Source organism: Streptopelia decaocto, assembly GCF_964273445.1.
Source record: "Streptopelia decaocto genome assembly, chromosome: 1".
Taxonomy (NCBI): domain Eukaryota; kingdom Metazoa; phylum Chordata; class Aves; order Columbiformes; family Columbidae; genus Streptopelia; species Streptopelia decaocto.
The window spans coordinates 57,240,474-57,264,957 of NC_138663.1; the positions used below are offsets into that span (position 1 = coordinate 57,240,474).

The 24,484-nt window shown below is 48.8% G+C and overlaps 2 protein-coding genes and 1 long non-coding RNA gene across 4 annotated transcripts in view; 1 reads left to right on the plus strand and 2 right to left on the minus strand.

Annotated features, from left to right (window-relative positions):
* Positions 1-5,147, minus strand: part of LOC309442373 (C-type lectin domain family 2 member B-like) — a 60,084-nt gene extending 54,937 nt beyond the window's left edge. The window contains exons 1-6 of one of the 2 annotated variants that reach the window (XM_082058167.1): positions 5,133-5,147; positions 3,810-4,192; positions 3,528-3,623; positions 2,986-3,158; positions 2,501-2,601; positions 1,477-2,322 (exon numbers count right to left, since the gene is read on the minus strand). In XM_082058167.1, coding sequence (XP_081914293.1) covers positions 2,220-2,322; positions 2,501-2,601; positions 2,986-3,158; positions 3,528-3,623; positions 3,810-3,942 — 606 coding nt within the window. In that variant the 5' untranslated portion in view covers positions 3,943-4,192; positions 5,133-5,147 and the 3' untranslated portion in view covers positions 1,477-2,219. Of the gene's footprint in view, positions 1-1,476; positions 2,323-2,500; positions 2,602-2,985; positions 3,159-3,527; positions 3,624-3,809; positions 4,193-5,132 lie in introns of those variants that run through there. The other variant, XM_082058165.1, reaches the window with a different exon arrangement.
* LOC309442392 (C-type lectin domain family 2 member B-like) lies at positions 547-19,988 on the minus strand. Its single transcript, XM_082058224.1, has 7 exons — positions 19,766-19,988; positions 18,165-18,261; positions 17,883-17,978; positions 17,341-17,513; positions 16,855-16,955; positions 16,488-16,676; positions 547-1,461 (listed from the first exon to the last, which is right to left on the minus strand). The coding sequence occupies exons 2-6, from the start codon at positions 18,202-18,204 to the stop codon at positions 16,514-16,516; spliced, it is 573 nt and encodes a 190-aa protein (XP_081914350.1). The 5' UTR covers positions 18,205-18,261; positions 19,766-19,988; the 3' UTR covers positions 547-1,461; positions 16,488-16,513.
* Positions 5,360-22,572, plus strand: LOC309442402. Its single transcript, XR_014184603.1, has 2 exons — positions 5,360-5,839; positions 20,583-22,572. It is a non-coding gene; the product is annotated as an uncharacterized lncRNA (long non-coding RNA).
* Positions 22,573-24,484: the final 1,912 nt, after the last annotated feature.

A 24,484-nucleotide genomic window follows, 5' to 3' on the forward strand; every position in this document is an offset into this window, starting at 1 on the left:
ATACAGGACCACATCGGGGTCACCATATGTTGTGGTTGAGATGCCATTTATTGCCACAAATGCATTTTTATACAGTTTTACCAATTCATGTGTCTCTTTACTATTGGTTACAAGTTACAGCAGTAACACCTCATTGGCTAATTTTGCTGTCATCAATGTTACTCTTCTACTCCCTTCTCTCTCACGGGTACACCTTAATATCTCCGGATACTCCTTTACTCCCATCTTCCTCCTGGGGAAACCTTAATATGCCCAAGGCTGATCTCTGTTCCCATACCCTCCGTCAGGGAATCCATGGACCCACCGTAGTTTCCCACACCTCTGAAATAAATAACTTACGCTTTTTTCTATGGATAAACAACGTTTAATCCAATTCCTTAATTGTATTCTTTAAACACGTGTTCATTAGAGCATAAGCAAAACAGCACTGGGTGCGCGCGGGATTCACTCTGCCCATCACGCACCCTTTTAACAATAAGAAGTGTGCTTAAATACAGTATGGTATTACATATTCATAATGACCCCAGAAACACCTATACATATTCATGACCTTTCCCGCTTTTTATTAAAATGAGTCTCAGATAACCCTTTACATATTCCCCTCCTTGACCCTCCCCTGTTGCGCCTGTTGAGGAAGGGTCTTTAGGGGTCTTTGGATGAAGGCTCCTTCAGCTTTGTCACAGTGGACTTTTTACCTTTGGCTCATTAGGAGCAACTGGCTGGAACCCAAGCTACCAAACCGACTGAAACCAGACTGGTGCCCCCTTTTTGCTCTAAATCTTGGCTATCTTGTCTCCTCAAGGTTGCAGCTGGTGCTGTAAAACTTCTTATCTCGGCATTTAATGAAGTCCTGCTTCTTTTAGCACAATTAGTTACATACAGCTCTAAACTAGATATTAATTATGTGATTTAAAATGTTAGCTTGTTAGTAGGCCCTTATTATATAGTTGCTTAACCCTTACAATGTTAGTTTCCTCTATCAATATAACTTCCTAAACAAGTTTCATAACTTTTTACATAGAACTTAACCACCTTTCCCTTTTCCAAGCTCAGAGTCCGTGCCTCATTTGGTTATACCTGTAAACATTAAACATCTTAGCAAGAAACACAACTGCATTTTTCATACCTCCATGTCACAGAAGAATCGGGAAGGCACAGGGCTGGGGACATGGAGGGGGAAACAGGAAACCAAACGACTGATGACCACGCAGGGCTTTTGCTGTCAAGGTGTGAACTGTCAGCAGGGCCACAGCTTCCTGCCACTATTGCAGCTAAACAGCCCCAAAGTTGCCAGGGAGAGCAGCCCCAACACCTGGTCAAGGCCACAGGGGCACTTTTCCTCTAGAGAAAGGAAAATCAGGGTACAGGGATGTTGCCTGCAAGGAAAACGAGACTCCGCTTGCCTTGACGCCGCGTGTGAGTAAAATTAACCCTCGCAGGATTGCGAGTGTACGCTTTCTATACTCAATACGTCTATCCCTTTAAAATAATCCCACACCATGTCCAAGCAAGTGTGTACTCTTCCTGGACTGGGGATGGCTCCCGTATTGTTTTGGGTGAAGCCACGTGCATGCACACTGTGGACCTCCTGTTATATTAGTTGGTGTCCATTAGTAATTTTCCTCAAGTGATATCCCAACCTGTATTCAAGTAACTTTTGGAGTGCTAAAACCCTGTCTTTCTCACTGGTTTAATAAAAGCTGTTTTGGCCCCGTTGTCCCTTAAATGAACCTCGGGGTGCCTCCGTGACAGCATGTTTTAAGAAAAAAAACAGTAGAAAAATAGCAACAAGGTCTGTCCTGGTCATGTGTGCCACACAGAGTCCACTTCACACTCTGGCAAAGGGCCAGGGACCTCAGCCAGGCTCTCTGTACCCATCTCATCTGGCAGCAGCACCTTCAGCTCCATCACCATGGCGCAAAAGCAGATAGAGGTGAATTGTTAGAAAAGCAAGATGAGCACTGGGGTGTTCCCAGGAGAAAGAAACCAGTTCTGTGCTTGAGATCTCAGTTCACACAGTCACAGTGTCCCTGATGCCTTCCACACCTGCAGGTTCCTCAGAGAACTGGCAGTGAGAGGTTCCTGAGACCAGCAGCACCACAGACCTGCAGCTGAGAAGGCAATTCCCAAACCTTTCTGTGCTACGAGAAATGGCAAAGTTGTGGAGTTCCCAGCACGAAGAATGTCCTTTCTCCCCATCAACTATTTGACATCACAGCTTATGCCTTGCTGCAGAGATAATGATGGGTCTGGAAACAGTTTGAACTCCAGAGATGATGGTCATTCAGCAAGAAGCAAGACCCTCGGCCCTTCAGAGTGATCCTGCAAGAGTAAGCAATGACACCCTCAGTACCCTTAGGGAAGCAGCTCTCCCCATAAGTGCCTGGAGGGGACAAGGGCTGCCTCTAAGGGACAGTGCCTGCAGCCTGGTCCCACCAGGCCCCTGCCCGTCCCACCACAGGACGGGCTCCCCGCGACCCTGGATCGCAAAGGGACTCACGTGTCATTGAAGCTGCTGCCGTCCACCCACTCCGGGCGCCCATCCTGTCTGCGCAGCCCAACCCAGTAGTCAATGTTGCCCCTGAGGTCTGATAGAAACTCCTGGAGAGGAAAGAGAGAAGCCAACAGTCAGGAGCTGCTGCTCACCCAGAGTCCTGTCCCAGCCCCACGTGAGGCCCAAGACAGCAGCACCTCCCACCCAACAGCTGCTCCACCAAGCTCCACAGCTTCTGCAAGAGCTCCCCAGCCTGGCCAGACACGCTGGTCCTGCTCTGCTGGAGCTCTGCTGTGCTTGCGGTCCCGCTGAGCTCCATGCGGGAGGACACGCTCCCTGGGCTCCACACTGTACCCTGTGCCTCCCTCCCTCTGAGGCCACAGGCCAGAACTGCATCTCTGTCCCTAGAAGCACCGCCAGCCTCCCAGCACCAACCCTGAGGTCTGCACCCAACCCAGACCCCCACATTGCCACAGGAGCCCCTCACTCACCATTTCCCACTCCCTCTTGATCACAGCCAGTGAAGCCCCCAGTGAGGAGCACCGCTCCCGGCTCCACTCCCAGCTCCCCTCCTCTCTCGAGCGGTAGTAGCAGACATTGTGGTACCCAACCCAGTCATCAGGACAGCCCAGCACCACAGCTGCACTCGCTCCATCTCTTCCTACTGGAGAAGGAAGGGGAGAAGGTCAGAGGACTCTGTTCCACAGGGACCAGGGGACACAGCTCCATGGGGCAGGGAAGGGGGCAGTCCCAAGCTCCCCCCACGGGGATCCCCCATTTACTGCCAGGGACCCACACAGACAGACACCCCAGGGGTTAACAGCCTGCCCCAGGGCACAGCTGGGGGTGTCCCTGCCCCTCCCCAGCACCTCTGGACAGGGCAGGGGAACAGCCAGCCTGAGGGTCTGACCCCACCAGCCTTGGCCTCACACACCAACACCTGCCCCAGCCCAGAGAGGAAGGGGCCACATCCAGCCTGGCGCACACGGCTCTGTGCTGAGGGGCCGCACAGAGGCACCTGCTGCTCCCTTACCTGACAGCACAGCAACAGCTGCTGCCAAACACAGGACCAAAGCCATGAGCACAGCCAGCACCATGAAATTCACTGGATGGTGTCTGCACCACTTACCTGGAGGAGGAAAAAGCCACCAGTAGTAAGCAACTGTGCGGTCCCAGATCCACCAGCCCCAACACCTGCTGCCTAGGAAGGCAGAAGGGACCCCCCCCAAGGGACAGTCAGCCATAGGAGAGCTGCCAGAGGCATAGATGTGTGGTGAGGGCTGCTACAGGCTACTTGATAAGGGCCTGTACTCACCCAGAGCCCTGCACGCCCTTCTGCCTGCATTCCCTGGCATCTCTTGGTGAATGGACGCCCCTTTGCCCTGGGGATCCAAGGCCTGCTTCAGTTCTTCCTGGGAGAAAACATGGTCTTGTGTCCAAGTCATCATAAGTGATGGCAAAACCTGTTTCCAGTCAAGTTTGGACACAGTTCTATGACCAGAACCGTTATCCTTGTCTTGGCAGATTGCAGAGAACACAATGTAGACGCAGCAGACCCAGATGTCTAACTCTGCATATCCAGCAGGGCCACCCTAGGGCCTCAAATATCAGCCACAGCCAGTCCTGGATGACTCACAGGCTCAGGAAGGTGTTGCCTGTCCCTCCTCTGCCTGTGCCAGTGCAGACAGTTCCCAACACCTGGAGATACAAACAGAGAGTCAGTGATCTGAGGGACCAGCCCTTGGCCCCCAGCACCCTCCCCACCACCCTGCACACACCCTGCCCAGACCGGCCACAAGGCACTCGCTGGCCGGGAGCATCCCCCTTCCCACCGCTCACCCTCCCTGTACCACCCCCGGCAGCAGTGCCCCCGCATGGGAAAGCGGGCTCCAGGGCTGAGCCCTCTTCTGCAATGGTTCACAACACCGACATCACAGCTCTCTCCCTGGAACAGCTGGGAGGACAGCGGCAACGGGGGGGGCACAAACATCCGCTCCTCCATCGGCAGCAGGGGGAAGAAAACGCCATCACCCGCGGAGGAAAGGGAGCTCAAAGAGGAGAGCGAGCCCGCCAAGGTCCCTTTCCTGCACCGGCCACCACTGCGCCGGGCAGCGCACCGCCCGACCGGCAGCACGGAGGAAAGGGAGGAAAGCACGGAGGAGAAGGAGCGCCAAGTACCACTCCCGACCCGCCGCTCGTCGTCGTCTCCCCGACCCGGCCCGGCCTCTCCTCTCCCCAGCACCCTGCACACTCCCTGCCCAGACCGGCCACAGGCACTCGCTGGCTGGGAGCATCCCCCTTCCCACCGCTCACCCTCCCTGTACCACCACTGGGAGGACAGCGGCAACGTGGTGGGGGGGAGGGGTACAAACAGCCGCTCCTCCATCGGCACCGGAGGAAGAAAACGCCATTCCCCACGGAGGAAAGGCAGCGCCTAGAGAAGAGCGACCCCACCAGGGTCCCTTCCCCGCAGCGCCCATCACAGCGCTGGGCAGCGCACCGCCCGACCGGCAGCACGGAGGAGAAGGAGCGCCAAGCACCGCGCCCGACCCGCCCCGGCCTCTCCTCGCCCCGACAGCACCGGCCTCCCGCCGCAGTGAGCGACCAAACCCGAGTAGCACCCACCGGAGAGGCCCACCTGCGTTCCGCTTCTGCAGACACACACCAACCCCCCCCGACAGCACCACGCAACTGAGGGGCGTTTCCTCTGTTCCCGCTCTTATATAGACTCGCACAGCCCGCCCAGCGCTCCGCCCAATCAGCCTAGTTTTTTACGTCAGATTTTTTCCAGACTCTGCTTGAGCTGGTGGGGAAAAGGGGAAGTCGTTACGAAATTCCGTTCCCTCACCAGTGTATTAGTCGGACTTTAGAGTTCCAAACCGTATTAGCTTTGTCAATACGTATTATTTCACGTTTTGTGCTGCGATGCTATGGGGTAGCAGATTTGTCCTGGAGATTCTGGTATTTATTAAAGAAAGTTGAAGAGTGGCCCAGCCCTGGAAATAAGGGCTGTGCTCTCAGGAGTTTGGAGCTGCCCATGGAGGATAAAGGATCCACCTGTGCAGCTACGTGTCCCCACCTGCTGGGCAGCAGGTGAGTTCAGAGGGAACTCAGAGGAGTTGGGTTCCCACTGTGCACACTGCAGTGTGCATGTCCACTCGGTCTTCAGGTAAAGAGGAGGTTTTTTTGTGCCATGGTGGTGAGTTCTTGCTGATTGCATCATGTAACAGGATTAATAGGATTGTATCATGCAAGTAGGTTGTACCTACTCGCTAAAAATCTTCCCGGACGAATAAATTCAGTTAATTCAGACTGGGGTGGAGGGGAGGGGTGTGTATCCATCAGGTCTTCTGCAAGAAAACACAAAAACAGATCTCGGTCCCTTCGGAACCGGGCTTCCATAGCTAACATGTTGAACTAGCTCAGAAGTTTCTGAGCAGGAACTATCTCTTGGACCTTTTGTTTTGGGGGCAGGTCTTTATCGAGTTGTTGCGTGTTATTGACTCTTTATCAAAATCATTAATGACCTCCATAATGCCTCATTTAGCTGCAGTGGGGTGCCAGTAAATTTTTTTGATAGCAAGTAATATTAGCAGCTACTTTTAGTAAGCAGCAGCGCGGAGGCACATTGCCGGGTCCTAATGGGCGCTGCCTCTGACCCTCAGAGAGCACTGAGCCGGGGCGGGGTCGCTGGTCCCAAGCCGCGGCTTTTTTTTTTTTTTTACCTTCAGTTTGCAAGAGTTGGGGGGGGCGCTCCCGCCCGCCCGCAGCGAGGGGGGAGGCGGGCCGCCGGAAGGTGGTTGCCTGCCGGCGCTCGCGAGGCCGGGCTATCCCGCCCCACACCGCCAGGACTTGTCGCCAGGAACGGTGGCGGGGGGGGGGCAGCCGGGGGGAGGTGCGCGGAGCGGCGGCAGAAGCTTCACGGGGAGAAGTTTGCCTCCGTTTTTCGGGTCACGCCCGCACTGGACATGCATTTCTAGCTGCCCTTTCAGGCTGCTCCGTTTCGTGCCGCCAGTCCCGGAGCGGTCGCCGGCACTCGCGAGGTCGGGCTTTGCTATGCCGGACCCTCCGAGTTGCCGGTACCGCTCCCACGAACCGGTCCCAGAGCCAGCAGTACCGCATCCCTCGGCAGGGAGAGGGGAAGCATCCGAACTACCACTTAACGATATCCGATCACCCCCGGTACACGGGGCAAAACAAATAAAGCACGTACACGTCTCCATTTCAATGAAAGAGAGCACATCCTCTCTTTCATCAACACTGTTTTCAGTGTCGAGAAGCGGCGGGGCGTTCGCTTAAAAAGCCCACGCGCTTGTTTTGCCGCAAAACTTCTTCCTCTCTTTGGAAGTCAAGTGTACGCACAGCCCGCGCTAAGTTAAAGCAAACGGCCAGAACAAAACACACCGCGAGACGCCAAGTTGCTGCAAAAATATTACTCAACCCTCTAAGTAATTCCTCCATCTCTGATATCCTGCCGACTACGCCAAAATTGTCACGAAATATTACACGGAGGCACCCCGAGGTTAATTTAAGTGACAACAGAGTCCAAAACAACTTTTATTAAACCAATGAGAAACAGGGTTTTAGCACTCCAAAAGTGACTTAAATACAGGTTCGGATATCAGTTGAGGAAATAATTTAAAGGGGCAGCAACTAATACAACAGGCGGTCCACAGTGTGCATGCACGTGGCTGCACCAAAACAATGCCGGAGCCGTCTCTGGGTCCCGGGAAAGCACACACTTGCCAAACACGGTGCAGGATTATTTTTAAAACAGATACACGCACTTACACACGTGGCGGCAGGGCAAGCGGAGTCTCCATCCCGGGGAGCGGGGGGGGCCCGTGGCTCCCGGCGGCAGTGGCCAAGCTCGTGCTCCGAGGGACCCGCGACAATGGGCGGAGTCGCCGACGAGAATCCCGGTTTTATACTGGCTGATCAGATCTGACTTGTAGGCATTCTAGAAGCTTCTCTGCACCCCCACACTGGAGTGGGTGCCCCTGAAGCCTCCAAAACATCCCCCACACTGGCTCCTTGACACTCCCTTCTCATAATGGCCCTAGCCAGGGTGCTCTGGGGCCAAACAAAACAAGCTGTTAGCCTCAAGTAGCAGAGAAAGAGGGAGATGTGCCCACTCCTTCCAAACTGAAGGGGGGGGAGGGGGAGAGAGGGGGGTTGCATTCCGCCACACCTAGTATAGATGTATTGTATGTTAAGAATTTCCAAAAATTGTAATGAATATGTAACAGTTGTGTGAATATCAGCAAGGCAAGAACATCCAGTCACTGGAGAACTTATGGAGGATGATGCCCAGTGTTCCCCAGCACGGATAAAATGAAGAATGCCTGCTTAACAGTATAATTGACTTTGCGGTTTATTTGTTTCAATATACTAGTATAAATTATGATACATGTAATTAAGTATGAATACTTGGACTGCAAGCAGGAGAACAGACAGGGTCTTCTTCAGATGCCGGCCATGGGCAAAGAGAGCAACACCCTCGTGATCTCCCAGTTTCATGCTTCGTATGACATGGATGGCATGGAATACCTCATTGGGCAATTTTGGGTCACCTGTTTTGTCTGCCCCTCCCTGCAATTACAACCCTCTCAGTTATCGGATGTACAAAATGTATCGGCAATCTTGGCCGCTACAGCAATAAAAGATAAACCTGTGCCTTTTCTGCATAGCATTCCTACAATTAGCTCAGTAAAACCATAAATATTAGCCATTGCTTTTGACCCTAGGTTTCCTGTAGCACACTCTCAAATGTCTGTGCTTTAAAAAAGTAATTTATTCAAACAATATAAAACAAATGAAATGGAAAAGTAGAGCAAAGAAATGGTCCAGACTCTGTGCCTCTCAGGCAGAGGGACCCCAAGACAGAAGTGGCTTGGGCTTTTCAGCCCTCACAGTCTCTGCTGTGCACCCGCTCTTCACACACCATTCATGTGCTGTCCACACACACCTTTTGGTCCAGGCTCATCTAGTCCAACCCCCCTGCAATGAGCAGGGACATCTCCAACTACATCAGCTTGCTCAGAGCCCCGTCCAGCCTGGCTTGGAATGTTTCCAGGGATGGGGCACCTATCACTCTTCTGGGGAACCTGGGCCAGTATTTTACCACCCTCATTGTAAAAAAAATATTCCTCATGTCTAGAACACACTTGTATATACTCTGGCATGTGGCAGTTTTTGCAGTTCTATCTGCTGATTACTCCTTTCAGTTTTGCTGGATCCTTTGGTATGAGCTGGACAGTGTACTACAGCAATTTCCCTTGAAGGCTCAATAGCTTCAAACAACATTCGGTTTTCAGCCTCATTAGAAATATTTTTTCTTCCCTAAAGTAAGGAATCCTTGTTCTTCCTATAGCGTACCTGTTGCATGACACACTCTGAAGGCATAATGCCTTTGCACAGGAAGCACAATCGTTTCCCAGTCTCTTGACATTAATTCCATGCAACGTGATCTGATTTTAATAATCATCTGAGCCACCAGTTCAAAAAGGCCTAGGGCTGTCTTTTTTGACTTGCCTGCCAAAAAGACCTGTTGGAACGATAAAGGACTCAGCATTCCGATTGGATGTGAATCACGCAAAGCCATTTATTACATTTAGTATCTAAAGTACTATGAATAGATTCAGAATGATCATAGAAGTTAATACAACACATTCTCTCAAAGTCTTCACAACCATGACCTAGTGTGAAAAATGCAGTTGTGATTCGTGCTAAGATGTTTAATGTTTACAGGTATAACCAAATGAGGCATGGACTCTGAAGTTGGAAAAGGGAAAGACGATTAAGTTCTATGTAAAAAGTTATGAAATTTGTTTAGGAAGTTATATTGATAGAGGGAACTAACATTTTGAGGGTTAAGGAACTATATAATAAGGGCCTACTAACAAGCTAACATTTTAAACCACATAATTAATATCTAGTTTAGAGCTGTATGTAACTAATTGTGCTAAAAAAAGCAGGACTTCATTAAATGCCGAGATAAGAAGTTTTCCAGCACCAGCTGCAACCTTGAGGAGACAAGATAGCCAAGATTTACAGCAAAAAGGGGGCGCCAGTCTGGTTTCAGTCGGTTTGGTAGCTTGGGTTCCAGCCAGTTGCTCCTAATGAGCCAAAGGTAAAAAGTCCACTGTGACGAAGCTGAAGGAGCCTTCATCCAAAGACCCCTAAAGACCCTTCCTCAAATTCACCAAGTGACATTGCGCAGGCGCAACAGGGGAGAGTCAAGGAAGGCGATATGTAAATGGTCATCTGAGACTCATTTTAAAAAAAAGCAGGAAAGGTCATGAATATATATAGGCGTTTCTGGGGTCATTATGCTTAAATACAGTATGGTATTACATATTCACACTTCTTATTGTTAAAAGGGTGCGTGTTGGGCGGAGTGACTCCCCCGTGCACCCAGCGCTGTTTTGCTTATGCTATAATGAACACGTGTTTAAAGAATACAATTAAGGAATTGGATTAAACGTTGTTTATCCATAGAAAAAGCATAAGTTATTTATTTCACTAGTGATTTTGTAGAGTAGCCTGCCTAATACTATCAACATCTACTAGTAATCGAATTAGTATCTCAGAATTTAGATTAACCTATTTAAGAGACCAACAGCTTAACTTTGATATGTCTCCAAAAGCTTTACCAGCTGCTAGATCAAGGAGAAAGAGTGTAATAGATACTATGGTAGGAATGTCTCATAATTTTACCTCATCTTTGTAATGTAATATTGCCCTTTTTACTCTCCTGCTGTTTGCTCAAATTGCCATTCTCCACAGAAGGGACACCACCTGCTTGCTAACAGGCTTCTAGATCACCAGGTCTGTCTGCATCTATAACACTGAATTAGGATTCGTCGTTTACATCTGAAACAGTCCTCACAACTTCTCTCCCTCCTGTCCATCTGCATCTGTTGAATCTTTGTTGTCTTTGCTCAGCCAAGGCTTGACCCGTTTCGTGGGAATCCACTTTGATCCTTGGCCTTTAATGACACAAGCATAACCTTTCTTGATCAGAGTAACAATTGGTATATCAGTCTGTTAGCATTCTCACCATACTGTCCCACAATAGCCACAGGTTGTTTCTATGTAGTAGCTATAAGCAGACAAATCTGCAAGTCCAATTGAATGCAGTCAGCTTGTAAGGTTGTCATAAATTTATTCATCCAAGTTTCTAACCCCACTTTGGCTGTCCTATTTATTGGATATTGTTTTCCCTTACCAGATGGAAGTCCTATTTCAGTTCTGTCAGTGTAGCGTTTGCTTTCTCGAAACATTGGCTGTTAATACTAGTGGAAATACAGCATTCAAAATTTCCTCGGCGATTCCTTACTTGCACAAGCAGATCTCCACATCAAACCAGCCTGGCTCCACTCCACACCCACATTAGTACCAGTCTGACCCAGAGAAGCACTGAGCACTCTGACCACTGTGAAAAGACCAACTGCAGCAAGGAGGTAAAATGATGAGCTCTCTCCCCACATGTGCTGGAACCTAAGAAACAAGACTGAAGCAAAAAGAAACACCAACAACCCCTGATTCAAAGCCGAGAAGCCACGCAGTGCCACAACAAGGATGGATGACAACACTTCATGAAAAAAAGACAGAGTGGGGGGAATAAAGCCCCCATTTCTCTGCTTGGCAGCGGGCAACCAGGTTGTCAAGGGTTAAGATTGCGGGGTGACAATAAAACCCTGGCAGATGTATTGTTAACCCCCTCTCCCCCCCCACTTCCCCTTTTTTGCCCCTCCCTCTCCCCCCTTCCCACGCAGGACAGGCGATCGGGAGGGAAAGAAGGACAGAGAGAAGAGAGTTGGAAGAATTAAAAGTGTTTTACTAATGCTACTAATAAGAATAGAGAAAATAATACAAAATATACAAAACCAATCTTGAAAGTCTCAGCAACTGCAGAGCCGGCCACCAAAGTCCTGGATTGGACTCTGCAGCCAACCGGAGCTGGATTCAGTCTGTCACTAGGCCTCAGTTCGCAGGGAAGAATAGCAAGGTCCTCTCCTAATGTCGGCCATAAGCAGAAGGGAAAAAAGCAAAGGCAAAAGGGACAAGATCCTCGTGATCTCCCACTTTTATATGAAGTATTCACGTGAATGGAATGTTATACACAGTTGGTCAGTTTCTTGGTCACCGGTTTCTCGTTGCCCCTCTTGCGAGATGTCCATTTGTGCTTATCAATAGGTTTGCATTCCATTGCTATGTTTACCAAAACATGGGTCTGGTTCTCCAGGAAAATGCAGCTAATATGAAGGCTTTAGCTGACAGGCAAAATAGCTAGAAGAGAAACTTGTTTTTAACAAAACCAGGGCACAGGTTTTTCCTTTTTTCTCTTCTTGCTGCAGTTCAGATGTAGCCAAGGCCACGCAGGTGGTGTAATCGCTGGTATGAAGCGGGAGGCTCTGGCAAACTCTCAGTTACAATGAGCTGAGTTTATCTTGCAGCTTCACACAGGGCTGAAATGTATATTCAAACTGTACAACACAGGCCAGGGATATTTTGCTTTTTTGTTTGCCCATTTCATTCCAACCATAATACACTTTGTATGCAATTCCAAGTAGCTCAGCAATAGTTACATTCCTTAGCTTCATTTACCTTTTAAAATGTACAGATGTCAAAAACCGGCATATTAAACATCAATCCATTATTCCATTTTCCTAGATCCAAATCAGTTCATATTCTAGCAACTTTTAAATACAACCTCATACAATATCAAGTTCACATGCATCATAGCATTTAGGGTTTGTATGTTTCTGTTTTTGTTTGGTTTGGTTGTTTGGGGTTTTTTTTGCTGTTGTTTTTTGTGTTTGATGGGTTTTTTTTCCCCCAATGTGCATCAGAGTTGAACAATTTAAACTGTTTTCTGGTCTCAAAATTAGAAAATTAACTTACAGTACCATACTTCGCCCAGTTTTTTCCACAGTTCTGCACAACAACATTAATTGCAATACAGCACTAAACCTCAGAATTCCACATTTAAGCCACATTCGAACACAGTATCATTTCAAGTTTTCTTTTTTCAGAATATTTCCCTAAAATTACTCTAATATGTAAGGATGCATCCTAAGGGGGAGCAGGGTGGTATTTTAGCAGCGGAACTGGTTCCCATTTTGTAATTATCTCCCTAAACAAAATTATTTTGGTACCAAACATATATATATACATATATATATATATATATATGCAAACTAAAATACTGAGCTCAGATATGAAAACCAAACACCAAGTTCAAATCTGCAGATGGGTCACAGTTACACTTATTCAAGACAATATCTCGATTTTTGCATTGCACCTTTGGGCCGCTCACTGCTCAGCCGGGCAGAGGTACCGCTGGGTCTCCCTGACAAAACAGGTCAGTGTGCGCTGGAGCCCGATCGGCATCTGCCCCCCCCGCCACTGCAGCAGCTGGACTGGGCAAGGCTTTTATTAGCATCTCATCTGGTGCGCTACAACTGTTATCCCCAAACCAGGATTCTTTAGCTCCTGTGCAAACAAAAGAGCCAAGTTTAATACACCAAGATGAGACACAGCCTGTCACAGAGCTGCGCAAGTCTGAATGCTGGAATAAAGCTAGCATGCTGGAAAGAAAAATAACAGCTGCTACACACAGAATTTCACCATCACATTCACACAGTAAGGAACCAAATCACTCATGATCTTCTGTATTATCACAAAACGCATATATTGAGTCGATGGATTCTCATTATTTAACAGTCTGTGAACTCACCGTACCACACAAAGACCTACTAAAACTGCAACATGCTTAAACAGATATACCCACAAAGAAAACAGGTTAATGAGGAAAGCATCTTGCAGACTTCAGCAAGTTTACTGGGACCTGTGCGTTATCAGTTAATTCTCTCTCAGCTTGTCGAAGTTCAAACTGTTCCACCTGTCAAACTGTCTGTAATGATCTAACGATGTCTTGTAGAGATTTATTTGTTCTTCTCTGCTCGCCTTAAAAACATCAATAATTGCAACAAAGTATTAGACTTCAAGGTTCTATCCTCCAGCCACTTTTCCCATTCATCTAACTTACACAGCAGCCACCATTGACCATAATATTTCACAAGATCTTCCTTCCTCATATTTCCAAGTGCTTTCCTATGTATTAAAACACCTCCCAATACTGATTACTTAGGAAACGACTGAAAACAGTCATTTCCGACCCCATCTCGTAAGTAAAAACCATGAGAAGAGGGAGGGAGGGGGGGAAGCACAGGGCTGCTTGCAGCGCCGTGAGTGGGAAAAGTGGGGAGAAGGTTTCATGGCACACTTATACCACAAAGAAACAATTCTGACAACAACCAGTAAAACAATTAACTCACATTCCTGACAAGCTGCTTGATTTTCAGAGATGCAACACACAGAAGCACAATATATATACTGTAAAACTCGCAACTAACAGATTGATAGCAAACATTAGCATTCTCTACTGCTAATTTCAACACTAGTGCTTCCTTAGCTTCTAAGTTTTCAACCTGCTTATTGATGGCCTCTTGAAGGTGGTCAGTAAACTGCGTGTAATTCTCATTGGGACCCTGATTAACAGTTGTAAATTATTTGGCTGCTTTGTCAGTTTCAGGCACCTTTATCACAGCTTGATATGCAAGGTCTGCTGACTGCCTCAGGATTTCAGAAACTAATCTTGCCTGTAATTGTGGTGTGCCAATTAGTGTCTCTTCCAAGAGTTGGGGGATACCTGCCCCGTCCAACGAATCCCCATTGTTCCGTCCTAAATGATCTACACCTGTTACATTGCATAGGTCTAATTTTGCTTTGAGTCCTTCATGGTTTTTATCAGATCTCGGGGCAACACGTACACATACTCGTTTTCCTTTTAACTTTTCAAGAAAATGCTGCTGATCCTCGTCTGAGTCATCAGATAACACGGACTTGAACGCTGCTGGAGAATCATTAGTAACAGGGGGGTTCGGAACAGTGCACTCTTTTTTTTCCCAAGTCTAGCCCAGGAAAGCCACCCCCCTCCGCTGTCTCTGCCTGTTCCCATTGCTCTTTTAATCCTCTCAGTCTTTGGATCTTTGGGTAGTGCTTTGCCCCATAGTAACATAGTCCTTTGTAAAGTCAGTTCCAGAAGGCTAATACCCCACTTCTTCAGAAGCCATTTCCATGTAGATAATATTAGTACCCCCTTCTTTAGGTAAGTTCCACCCCTGCCATTTTCTGGTAGTTCACCAACTCTTGGCCTGGTGTCTTTTCAAGGATCCGGATCTTCGGCAGCTCCCCCCTGCTGCTCTGTCAGCTGTACCGGGCTCCATCTCCACAGCTCATCTTCGGCTGTCACAGCTTCACCGCTGTCTCTTCTTCATGCCAGATCCTTCTTCATACAGGACCAAATCGGGGTCACCATATGTCGTGGTTGAGATGCCATTTATTGCCACAAGTGCATTTTTATACAGTTTTACCAATTCATGTGTCTCTTCACTATTGGTTACAAGTTACAGCAGTAACACCTCATTGGCTAATTTTGCTGTCATCAATGTTACTCTCCTACTCCCTTCTCTCTCACAGGTGCACCTTAATATCTCCGGATACTCCTTTACTCCCATCTTCCTCATGGGGAAACCTTAATATGCCCAAGGCTGATCTCTGTTCCCATACCCTCCGTCAGGGAATCCATGGACCCACTGTAGTTTCCCACACCTCTGAAATAAATAACTTACACTTTTCCTATGGATAAACAACGTTTAATCCAATTCCTTAATTGTATTCTTTAAACATGTGTTCATTATAGCATAAGCAAAACAGCGCTTGGGTGCGCGGGGGATTCACTCTGCCCAACACGCACCCTTTTAACAATAAGAAGTGTGCTTAAATACAGTATGGTATTACATATTCATAATGACCCCAGAAACGCCTATACATATTCATGACCTTTCCCGCTTTTTATTAAAATGAGTCTCAGATAACCCTTTACATATTCCCCTCCTTGACCCTCCCCTGTTGCGCCTGTTGAGGAAGGGTCTGTAGGGGTCTTTGGATGAAGGCTCCTTCAGCTTCGTCACAGTGGACTTTTTATCTTTGGCTCATTAGGAGCAACTGGCTGGAACCCAAGCTACCAAACCAACTGAAACCAGACTGGCGCCCCCTTTTTGTTGTAAATCTTGGCTATCTTGTCTCCTCAAGGTTGCAGCTGGTGCTGGAAAACTTCTTATCTCGGCATTTAATGAAGTCCTGCTTTTTTTAGCACAATTAGTTACATACAGCTCTAAACTAGATATTAATTATGTGGTTTAAAATGTTAGCTTGTTAGTAGGCCCTTATTATATAGTTGCTTAACCCTTACAATGTTAGTTCCCTCTATCAATATAACTTCCTAAACAAGTTTCATAACTTTTTACATAGAACTTAACCACCTTTCCCTTTTCCAAGTTCAGAGTCCGTGCCTCATTTGGTTATACCTGTAACCATTAAACATCTTAGCACGAATTAGCACCTCCATGTCACAGAAGAATCAGGAAGGCACAGGGCTGGGGACATGGAGGGGGGAAACAGGAAACCAAACCACTGATGACCACACAGGGCTTTTGCTGTCAAGGTACGACCTGTCAGCAGGGCCAGAGCTTCCTGCCACTATTGCAGCTAAACAGCCCCAAAATTTCCAGGGAGAGCAGCCCCAACACCTGGTCAAGGCCACAGGGGCGCTTTTCCTCTAGAGAAAGGAAAATCAGGGTACAGGGATGTTGCCTGCAAGGAAAACGAGACTCTGCTTGCCTTGCCACCGAATGTGTGAGTAAAATTAACCCTCACAGGATTGCGAGCGTATCTACTTTCCGTGCACATTTGCACGCATAATTTCCATGCTCAATACTAGCATGTGTACAAATTATTTCCTCGCACAATCGCGAGTGTATTTTCCTCCCGTGCTTCCACATAAGCACGTGTAAGATTCTGTGCAGGATTGTGAGTGTATTATAAATTTACCCTCTCAGGATTGTGAGTTGTACCGTTTCTCTACTCAATACAAGTACGTGTATCCCTTTAAAATAATCCCACACCATGCCCAGGCAAGTGTGTACTCTTCCTGGACTCAGGGATGGCTTGGGCCTTGCTGCAGAGAAAAAGATGAGTCTGGAAACAGTCTGAACTCCAGAGATTATGGTAATTCAGCAAGAAACAAGACCCTTGGCCCTTCAAAGGGATCCTGCAAGAATAAGCAATGACACCGTCAGTACCCTTGGGGAAGCAGATCTCCCCATAAGCGCCTGGAGGGGACAAGGGCTGCCTGTAAGGGACAGTCCCTGCACCCACGTCCCACCAGGCCCCTGCCTGTCCCACCACAGGACGGTCTACCTGTGACTCTGGATCACAACGGGACTCACGTGTGGTTGAAGCTGCTGCCGTCCACCCACTCCAGGTGCCCATCCTGTCTGCGCAGCCCAACCCAGTAGTCAATGTTGCCCCTGAGGTCTGATAGAAACTCCTGGAGAGGAAAGAGAGAAGCCAACAGTCAGGAGCTGCTGCTCACCCAGAGTCCCTGTCCCAGCCCCACGTGAGGCCTAAGACAGCAGCACCTCCCACCCAACAGCTGCTCCACCAAGCTCCACAGCTTCTGCAAGAGCTCCCCAGCCTGGCCAGACACGCTGGTCCTGCTCTGCTGGAGCTCTGCTGTGCTTGCGGTCCCGCTGAGCTCCATGCGGGAGGACACGCTCCCTGGGCTCCACACTGTACCCTGTGCCTCCCTCCCTCTGAGGCCACAGACCAGAACTGCATCTCTGTCCCAGAAGCATCGCCAGCCTCCCAGCACCAACCCTGAGGTCTGCACCCAACCCAGACCCCCCACATTGCCACAGGAGCCCCTCACTCACCATTTCCCACTCCCTCTTGATCACAGCCAGTGAAGCCCCCAGCGAGGAGCACCGCTCCTGGCTCCACTCCCAGCTCCCCTCCTCTCTCGAGCGGTAGTAGCAGACACTGCGGTACCCAACCCAGTCATCAGGACAGCCCAGCACCGCAGCTGCACTCGCTCCATCTCTTCCTGCTGGAGAGGGAAAGGGAGAAGGTCAGAGGACTCCGTTCCACAGAGACCAGGGGACACAGCTCTATAGGGCAGGGAAGGGGGCAGTCCCAAGCTCCTCCCACGGGGATCCCCCATTTGCTGCCAGGGACCCACAGGGAGACACACCCCAGGGGTTAACAGCCTGCCCCAGGGCACAGCTGGGGGTGTCCCTGCCTCTCCCCAGCACCTCTGGACAGGGTAGGGGAACAGCCAGCCTGAGGGTCTGACCCCAGCAGCCTTGGCCTCACACACCAACACCTGCCCCAGCCCGGAGGGGAAGGGGCCACATCCAGCCTGGCGCACACGGCTCTGTGCTGAGGGGCCGCACAGAGGCACCTGCTGCTCCCTTACCTGACAGCACAGCAACAGCCGCTGCCAAAGCCAGGAGCAAAGCCACGAGCACAGCCAGCACCACGAAATACACTGGATGGTGTCTGCACCACTTTCCTGGAGGAGGAAAAAGCCACCCAGTAGTGAGCAACTGTGCGGTCCCAGATCCACCCCACACACCTGCTGCCTAGGAAGGCAAAAGGGACCCCCCCCCCAGGGGACAGTCAGCCACAGGAGAGCTGCCAGAGGCATAGATGTGTGGTGAGGGCTATGACAGGCTACTTGATAAGGGCCTGTACTCACCCAGAGCCCTGCACCCCCTTCTGCCTGCATTCCCTGGCATCTCTTGGTGACTGGATGCCCCTTTGCCCTGGGGATCCAAGGCCTGCTTCAGTTCTTCCTGGGAGGAAACATGGTCTTGTCTCCAAGGCATCATAAGTGATGGCAAAATCTGTTTCCAGTCAAGCTTGGACACAGTTCTATGACCACAACCGTTATCCTTGTCTTGGCAGATTGCAGAGAACACAATGAAGACACAGCAGATCCAGATGTCTAACTCTGCATATCCAGCAGGGCCTCAAATATCAGCCACAGCCAGTCCTGGATGACTCACAGACTCAGGAAGGTGTTGCCTGCACAACCCTACCCTGTCCCTGCTCTGCCTGTGCCACTGCAGACAGTTCCCAACACCTGGAGATACAAACAGAGAGTCAGTGATCTGAGGGACCAGCCCTTGGCCCCCAGCACCCTCCCCACCACCCTGCACACACCCTGCCCAGACCGGCCACAAGGCACTCGCTGGCCGGGAGCATCCCCCTTCCCACCGCTCACCCTCCCTGTACCACCCCCGGCAGCAGTGCCCCCGCATGGGAAAGCGGGCTCCAGGGCTGAGCCCTCTTCTGTAATGGTTCACAACACCGACTGGCTCATCACAGCTCCCTCCCTGGCACAGCTGGGAGGACAGCGGCAACGGGGGGGGGGCACAAACATCCGCTCCTCCATCGGCAGCAGGGGGAAGAAAACGCCATCCCCCGCGGAGGAAAGGGAGCTCAAAGAGGAGAGCGAGCCCGCCAAGGTCCCTTTCCCGCACCGCCCGACCGGCAGCACGGAGTAAAGGGAGGAAAGCACGGAGGAGAAGGAGCGCCAAGAGGAGAGCGAGGCCGCCAGAGTCCCTTCCCCGCACCCTCCGGGCAGCGCACCGCCGGGTATTAAGTGATACATTGTTTAGGAGTAGAGTGTTTAGTTTATATTTGAGTAGCAATTAATAGATGTATTGTGAGTAAGAAACTAATCAATTACAACTAACTTGATACTATCTTCATGATTATGCAATTATTTCCTAGTATAGATGTCCTGTATGTTAAGTATTTCTAAAAACTGAAATGAATATGTAATTGTTGTGTGAATATAAGCAACTCAAGAGCATCCAGTTGTTGAAGAACTTATGGAGAATGATCTTCAGAGCCGATAAATTAAAGAACGCCTACTTAGCAGTATCATTGACTTTGCTGTTTACATGTTTCCTCTCACACTCCGGGCACCAGTTTCCCTGCCCTGAGTGGATCTCAGAGAAACAATGAATTGCATCACCCTGCTTCTCCCGTCACACCTAGTTATTAGACAACCCCCCTACTTCCTCTGTCCGAAATCGCGCAGCCGCCAGGCAGCACCAGTGGGAGGAAAACGCCATCGCTCACAGAGGAAAGGGAGCGCCAAGAGAAGAGCGACCCCACCAGGGTCCCTTCCCCGCAGCGCCCATCACAGCGCTGGGCAGCGCACCGCCCGACCGGCAGCACGGAGGAGAAGGAGCGCCAAGCACCGCGCCCGACCCGCCCCGGCCTCTCCTCGCCCCAACAGCACCGGCCTCCCGCCGCAGTGAGCGACCAAACCCGAGTAGCACCCACCGGAGATGCGCACCCGCGTTCCGCTTCTGCACAGACACCAACCCGCTGCACAGCAACACGCAACTGAGGGGATTGTCCGCTGTACCCGCCCTTATAGAGACTCGCACAGCCCGCCCAGCGCTCCGGCCAATCAGCGTAAACCAGCACGACACTTAAAGTTTCTGCCTCAGATTTTTCCGGGTTCTGTTTGAGCTGGCGGAGCAGCCCATGGAAGTTCCCGCCCCCTCAGGTCTTTTTCTCCGTTTTTGGGGAGCAACGGGGAAAAGGGGGAGTCGTTATGGAAATCCCCTTCCCTCACCAGTATATTAGTTGGCTTTTAGAATTCCAAACCGTATCAGCTTTGTAAATATTTTGTAAAATTCTAAATATGTAAAACATATTATTTCACGTTTTATGCTGCCAGGCAATGGGGTAGCAGATTTGTCCTGGAGGTTCTCGTATTTATTAAAGAAAGTTGAAGAGTGGCCCAGCCCTGGAAATAAGGGCTGTGCTCTCAGGAGTTTGGAGCTGCACCTGGATTTTAAAGGATCCACCTGTGCAGCTACGTGTCCCCACCTGCTGGGCAGCAGGTGAGTTCAGAGGGAACTCAGAGGAGTTGGGTTCCCACTGTGCACACTGCAGTGTGCATGTCCACTCGGTCTCCAGGTACAGCGGAGGTTTTTTTGGGCCATGGTGGTGAGTTCTTGCTGATTGCATCATGCAATAGGATTAATAGGATTGTATCATGCAAGTAGGTTGTATCTACTCGCCAAAAATCTTCCCGGAGGAATAAATTTGGACTGGGGTGGGGTGGAGGGGAGGGGAGTGTATCCATCAGGTCTTCTGATATGCCTTTGAAATGCTGCTGGCCTTGTTGAGAGTTAATTACAGCAAGGTGGAGCCCAGGCACATTGGGCTCAGCAGACAAGCTGTGAGAATATACATAAATAGGGTGACTTTGCCAGGTAATTCTTTGTGTGGGTGTTATTCGTAAGTAACACTGTTGTGGTAGCTAAATCCTTACAGGGTGCCAAAAAATGCTGTAAAAACCAATTTGAGAGTGCCAGCTTGCCTGGTATAAACTCACACACAGGAAAAACTTTATTTTCCAACCTCTCTCCTTGGCACGGCTCCAATGTGCATTGTGTTGAGAGGGTTGGACAGTTTCCACACTGGATCTAGAAATGTGGACAATCTCAGCAACATCCCCCAGTCTCTGCCTGTGCTGAGAGCAGGATTCTACTGATCCACCCACTTTCTGGCTGGATGGCTGGAGGTTGGTCCCTGGTGAGACTTGAACTCAGCTTTGGCAGGCAGTCCTCAGGGAGGACGGGCAGCCGAGGTGAAGCAGCAATGGGTGTCTCGGGGCAGGGGGACAGCGTGGCACACCGTGCCTGCTCTGGACCGCAAACAGGGCTGCGTCCCCTCCACCCTGCCCAGGCACCACAGTCCATCACGAAGGGGTTTGAGAGTGCGAGTGTGGAGCAGGCACCGATTTTCTGTCCTGAGTGCCAAACTGGGGGGAAACTGGGGCAAACTTGGGGGTGACAAAGTCCCTTAGTCACCAGCAATAGCTCATCCTTGTCCCGGTGGTGGCTCTGCCCCTCCCTGAGCACTGCCAAGAGGCATTTTACCTCTCTGCTTCATTTAGACGTGCCACTTGTTAGGTCATCAGGCCGCAAGTTTGGGTGAAGAGGATTCTTTAATAATATCAGCATCCTTGGCTGCTGTGTGCTGTAGTGGTGCTTGGTGGTGAGCAGTCGTGTACCCTTTCTCACAAGGAATGTTTCTAGCTTTCTTTTGGTAGCCCTCATTACGGTATTATTGATGCAGCATTACTCATACTGAAGAGAAGCTGCTAAATTAATGCGTACTGTGATTAAGTTACAAAAGACCTACTCACCATTAACCCATTGACATGATAGATGCTTTGTGACCACCTGCAAAATGAGGGGATACTTTTCAAGTTTTAGATCCTTCTGCATGACAAGAGGGAGACAGAAGACTAAGTGATACATTGTTTAGGAGCAGAGTGTTTAGCTTATATTTGACTTGCAATTAATAGATGTATTGTAAGTAAGATACCAATCAATTGTAACTAACTTGAGACTAACTTCATGATTATGCAATTATTTCCTAGTATAGATGTATTGTATGTTAAGAATTTCCAAAAATTGTAATGAATATGTAACAGTTGTGTGAATATAAGCAAGGCAAGAACATCCAGTCAGTGGAGAACTTATGGAGGATGATCCCCAGTGTTCCCCAGCACTGATAAAATAAAGAATGGCTGCTTAACAGTATAATTGACTTTGCTGTTTATTTGTTTCAATATGCTAGTATAAATTATGTTACATGTAATTAAGTATGAATACTCGTATTATTAATACAACCACACGATCGTGATGGTTGTGTGGTACAGCCAGCAACAGAAATGTGAACTGGGGTAGACGGGGAGAGAAGTGGATGCTGCTGAGGTCGCCCCTCAAATCCTGTGTTCAGTTTTGGGCCCTTCACTCCAAGAAAGACATTGAGGTGCTGGAGAGAGTTCAGAGAAGGGCAACAAAGCTGGTGAGAGGTTTGGAGCACAAGTCTGATGAGGAGCAGCTGAGGGAACTGGGGCTGTTTAGCCTGGAGAAAAGGAGGCTGAGGGGGGTGTCACCATTTATTGCAGGGCAACAATCGAGTGTGGCAGATGCTCTCTATTAACTCCCACCCTCCCCACTAAGGAAAGGAGGAACAGGGGCAGAGAATTACAAGTTGGAAAGTTTAAAAAAAACAAAAAACAAAACAAAACACAAAAAAAAACCCACAAAAAGAGAATATAATGCAAAATATACAAAGCCTACATCCTGACACCAGCAGCTACAGGATCGACTCCTGGACTGGACTCCCCAGTAAAGAGGGACTGGGTTCAGGGATGCACAGACCAACAGCAGGATCAGGACTGCAAGCAGGAGAACAGACAGGGTCTTCTTCAGATGCCGGCCATGGACAAAGAGAGCAAGACCCTCGTGATCTCCCAGTTTCATGCTTCGTATGACATGGATGGCATGGAATACCTCATTGGGCAATTTTGAGTCACCTGTTCTGTCTGCCCCTCCCCGCATGTACAACCCTCTCACTTATCGGACATATAAAATTTATTAGCAACCTTAGCAGCTATAGCCATAAATGATAAACCTGTGCCTTTTCTGCATACCATTCCTACAACTAGCTCAGTAAAACCATAAATATCAGCCATTGATTTTGACCCTAGGTTTCCTGTAGCACACTCTCAAATGTCTGTGCTTTAAAAAAGTAATTTATTCAAACAATATAAAAAAAGTTAAATGGAAAGGTACAGCAAAGAAATGGTCCAGACTCTGTGCCTCTCAGACAGAGGGACCCCAAGACAAAAGTGGCTTGGGCTTTTCAGCCCTCACAGTCTCTGCTGTGCCCCCACTCTTCACACACCATTCATGTGCTGTCCACACACACCTTTTGGTCCAGGCTCATCTAGTCCAACCCCCCTGCAATGAGCAGGGACATCTCCAACTACACCAGGTTGCTAAAAGCCCTGTCCAGCCTGGCTTGGAATGTTTCCAGGGATGGGGCACCTATCACTCTTCTGGGGAACCTGGGCCAGTATTTTACCACCCTCATTGTAAAAAAAAATATTTCTCATGTCTAGACACACTTGTATATACTCTGGCATGTGGCAGCTTTTGCAGCTCTATCTGCTGATTACTCCTTTCAGTTTTGCTGGATCCTTTGGTATGAGCTGGACAGTGTACTACAGCAATTTCCCTTGAAGGCTGAATAGCTTCAAACAACATTCGGTTTTCAGTCTCACTAGAAATATTTTTTCTTCCCTGAGGTAAGGAATCCTTGTTCTTTCTATAGCACACCTGTTGCATGACGCACTCTGAAGGCATATGAAAAGTGTAAATCGTTACCTGCTGATTACTTCCCCACTAGACTGCTCTTCCTAATTCAGCCCCTTGGGCACTCACCAAGGGTTGTAGAGATTCTGCTTCATGTACTTTCAAGTTTCTCACTGCATAGCCCGTGTGTAATTTTCCATTCATGCAGAATGAAGATCTATTGATGAAAAGGGTTAGATCCAAGTTCTCTAGAGGTTAATCCCATAGATCTTCCCATAGATAGACAGACTGGAACACTACCTTAGCACAGTCACAATGCACCTCAGTATTGGAATAGAATCATCCCAATCATCTAACTTATCCAGCAGCCACCACTGATTACAGTATTTCACAAGATTCTCTTTCTTCATATATCCAAGTGTTTTATTATGTCCTAAAACTCCTCCCAATAGCAATTTCTTAGGAACACGACTGAAAACAGTAATTTCCGACCCCATCTGATAAGTGGGGCGCCCTCCTGCACTTAATCAATACCATGAAGAAACAACTGTAACTACAACCAGTAAAACAATTAACTCACATTCCTGACAAGCTGCTTGATTTTCAGAGACCCAATACACAGAAGCACATAATATGTACCGTAAAACTCACAGATAACACGTTGATAGCAAACATTAGCATTCTCTACTGCTAATTTCAACACTAGTGCTTCCTTAGCTTCTAAGTTTTCAACCTCCTTATTGATGGCCTCTTGAGGATGGTCAATAAACTGCGTGTAATTCTCATTGGGATGCTGATTAATAATTGTAAATTATTTGGCTGCTTTGTCAGTTTCAGGCACCTTTATCACAGCTTGATATGCAAGGTCTGCTGA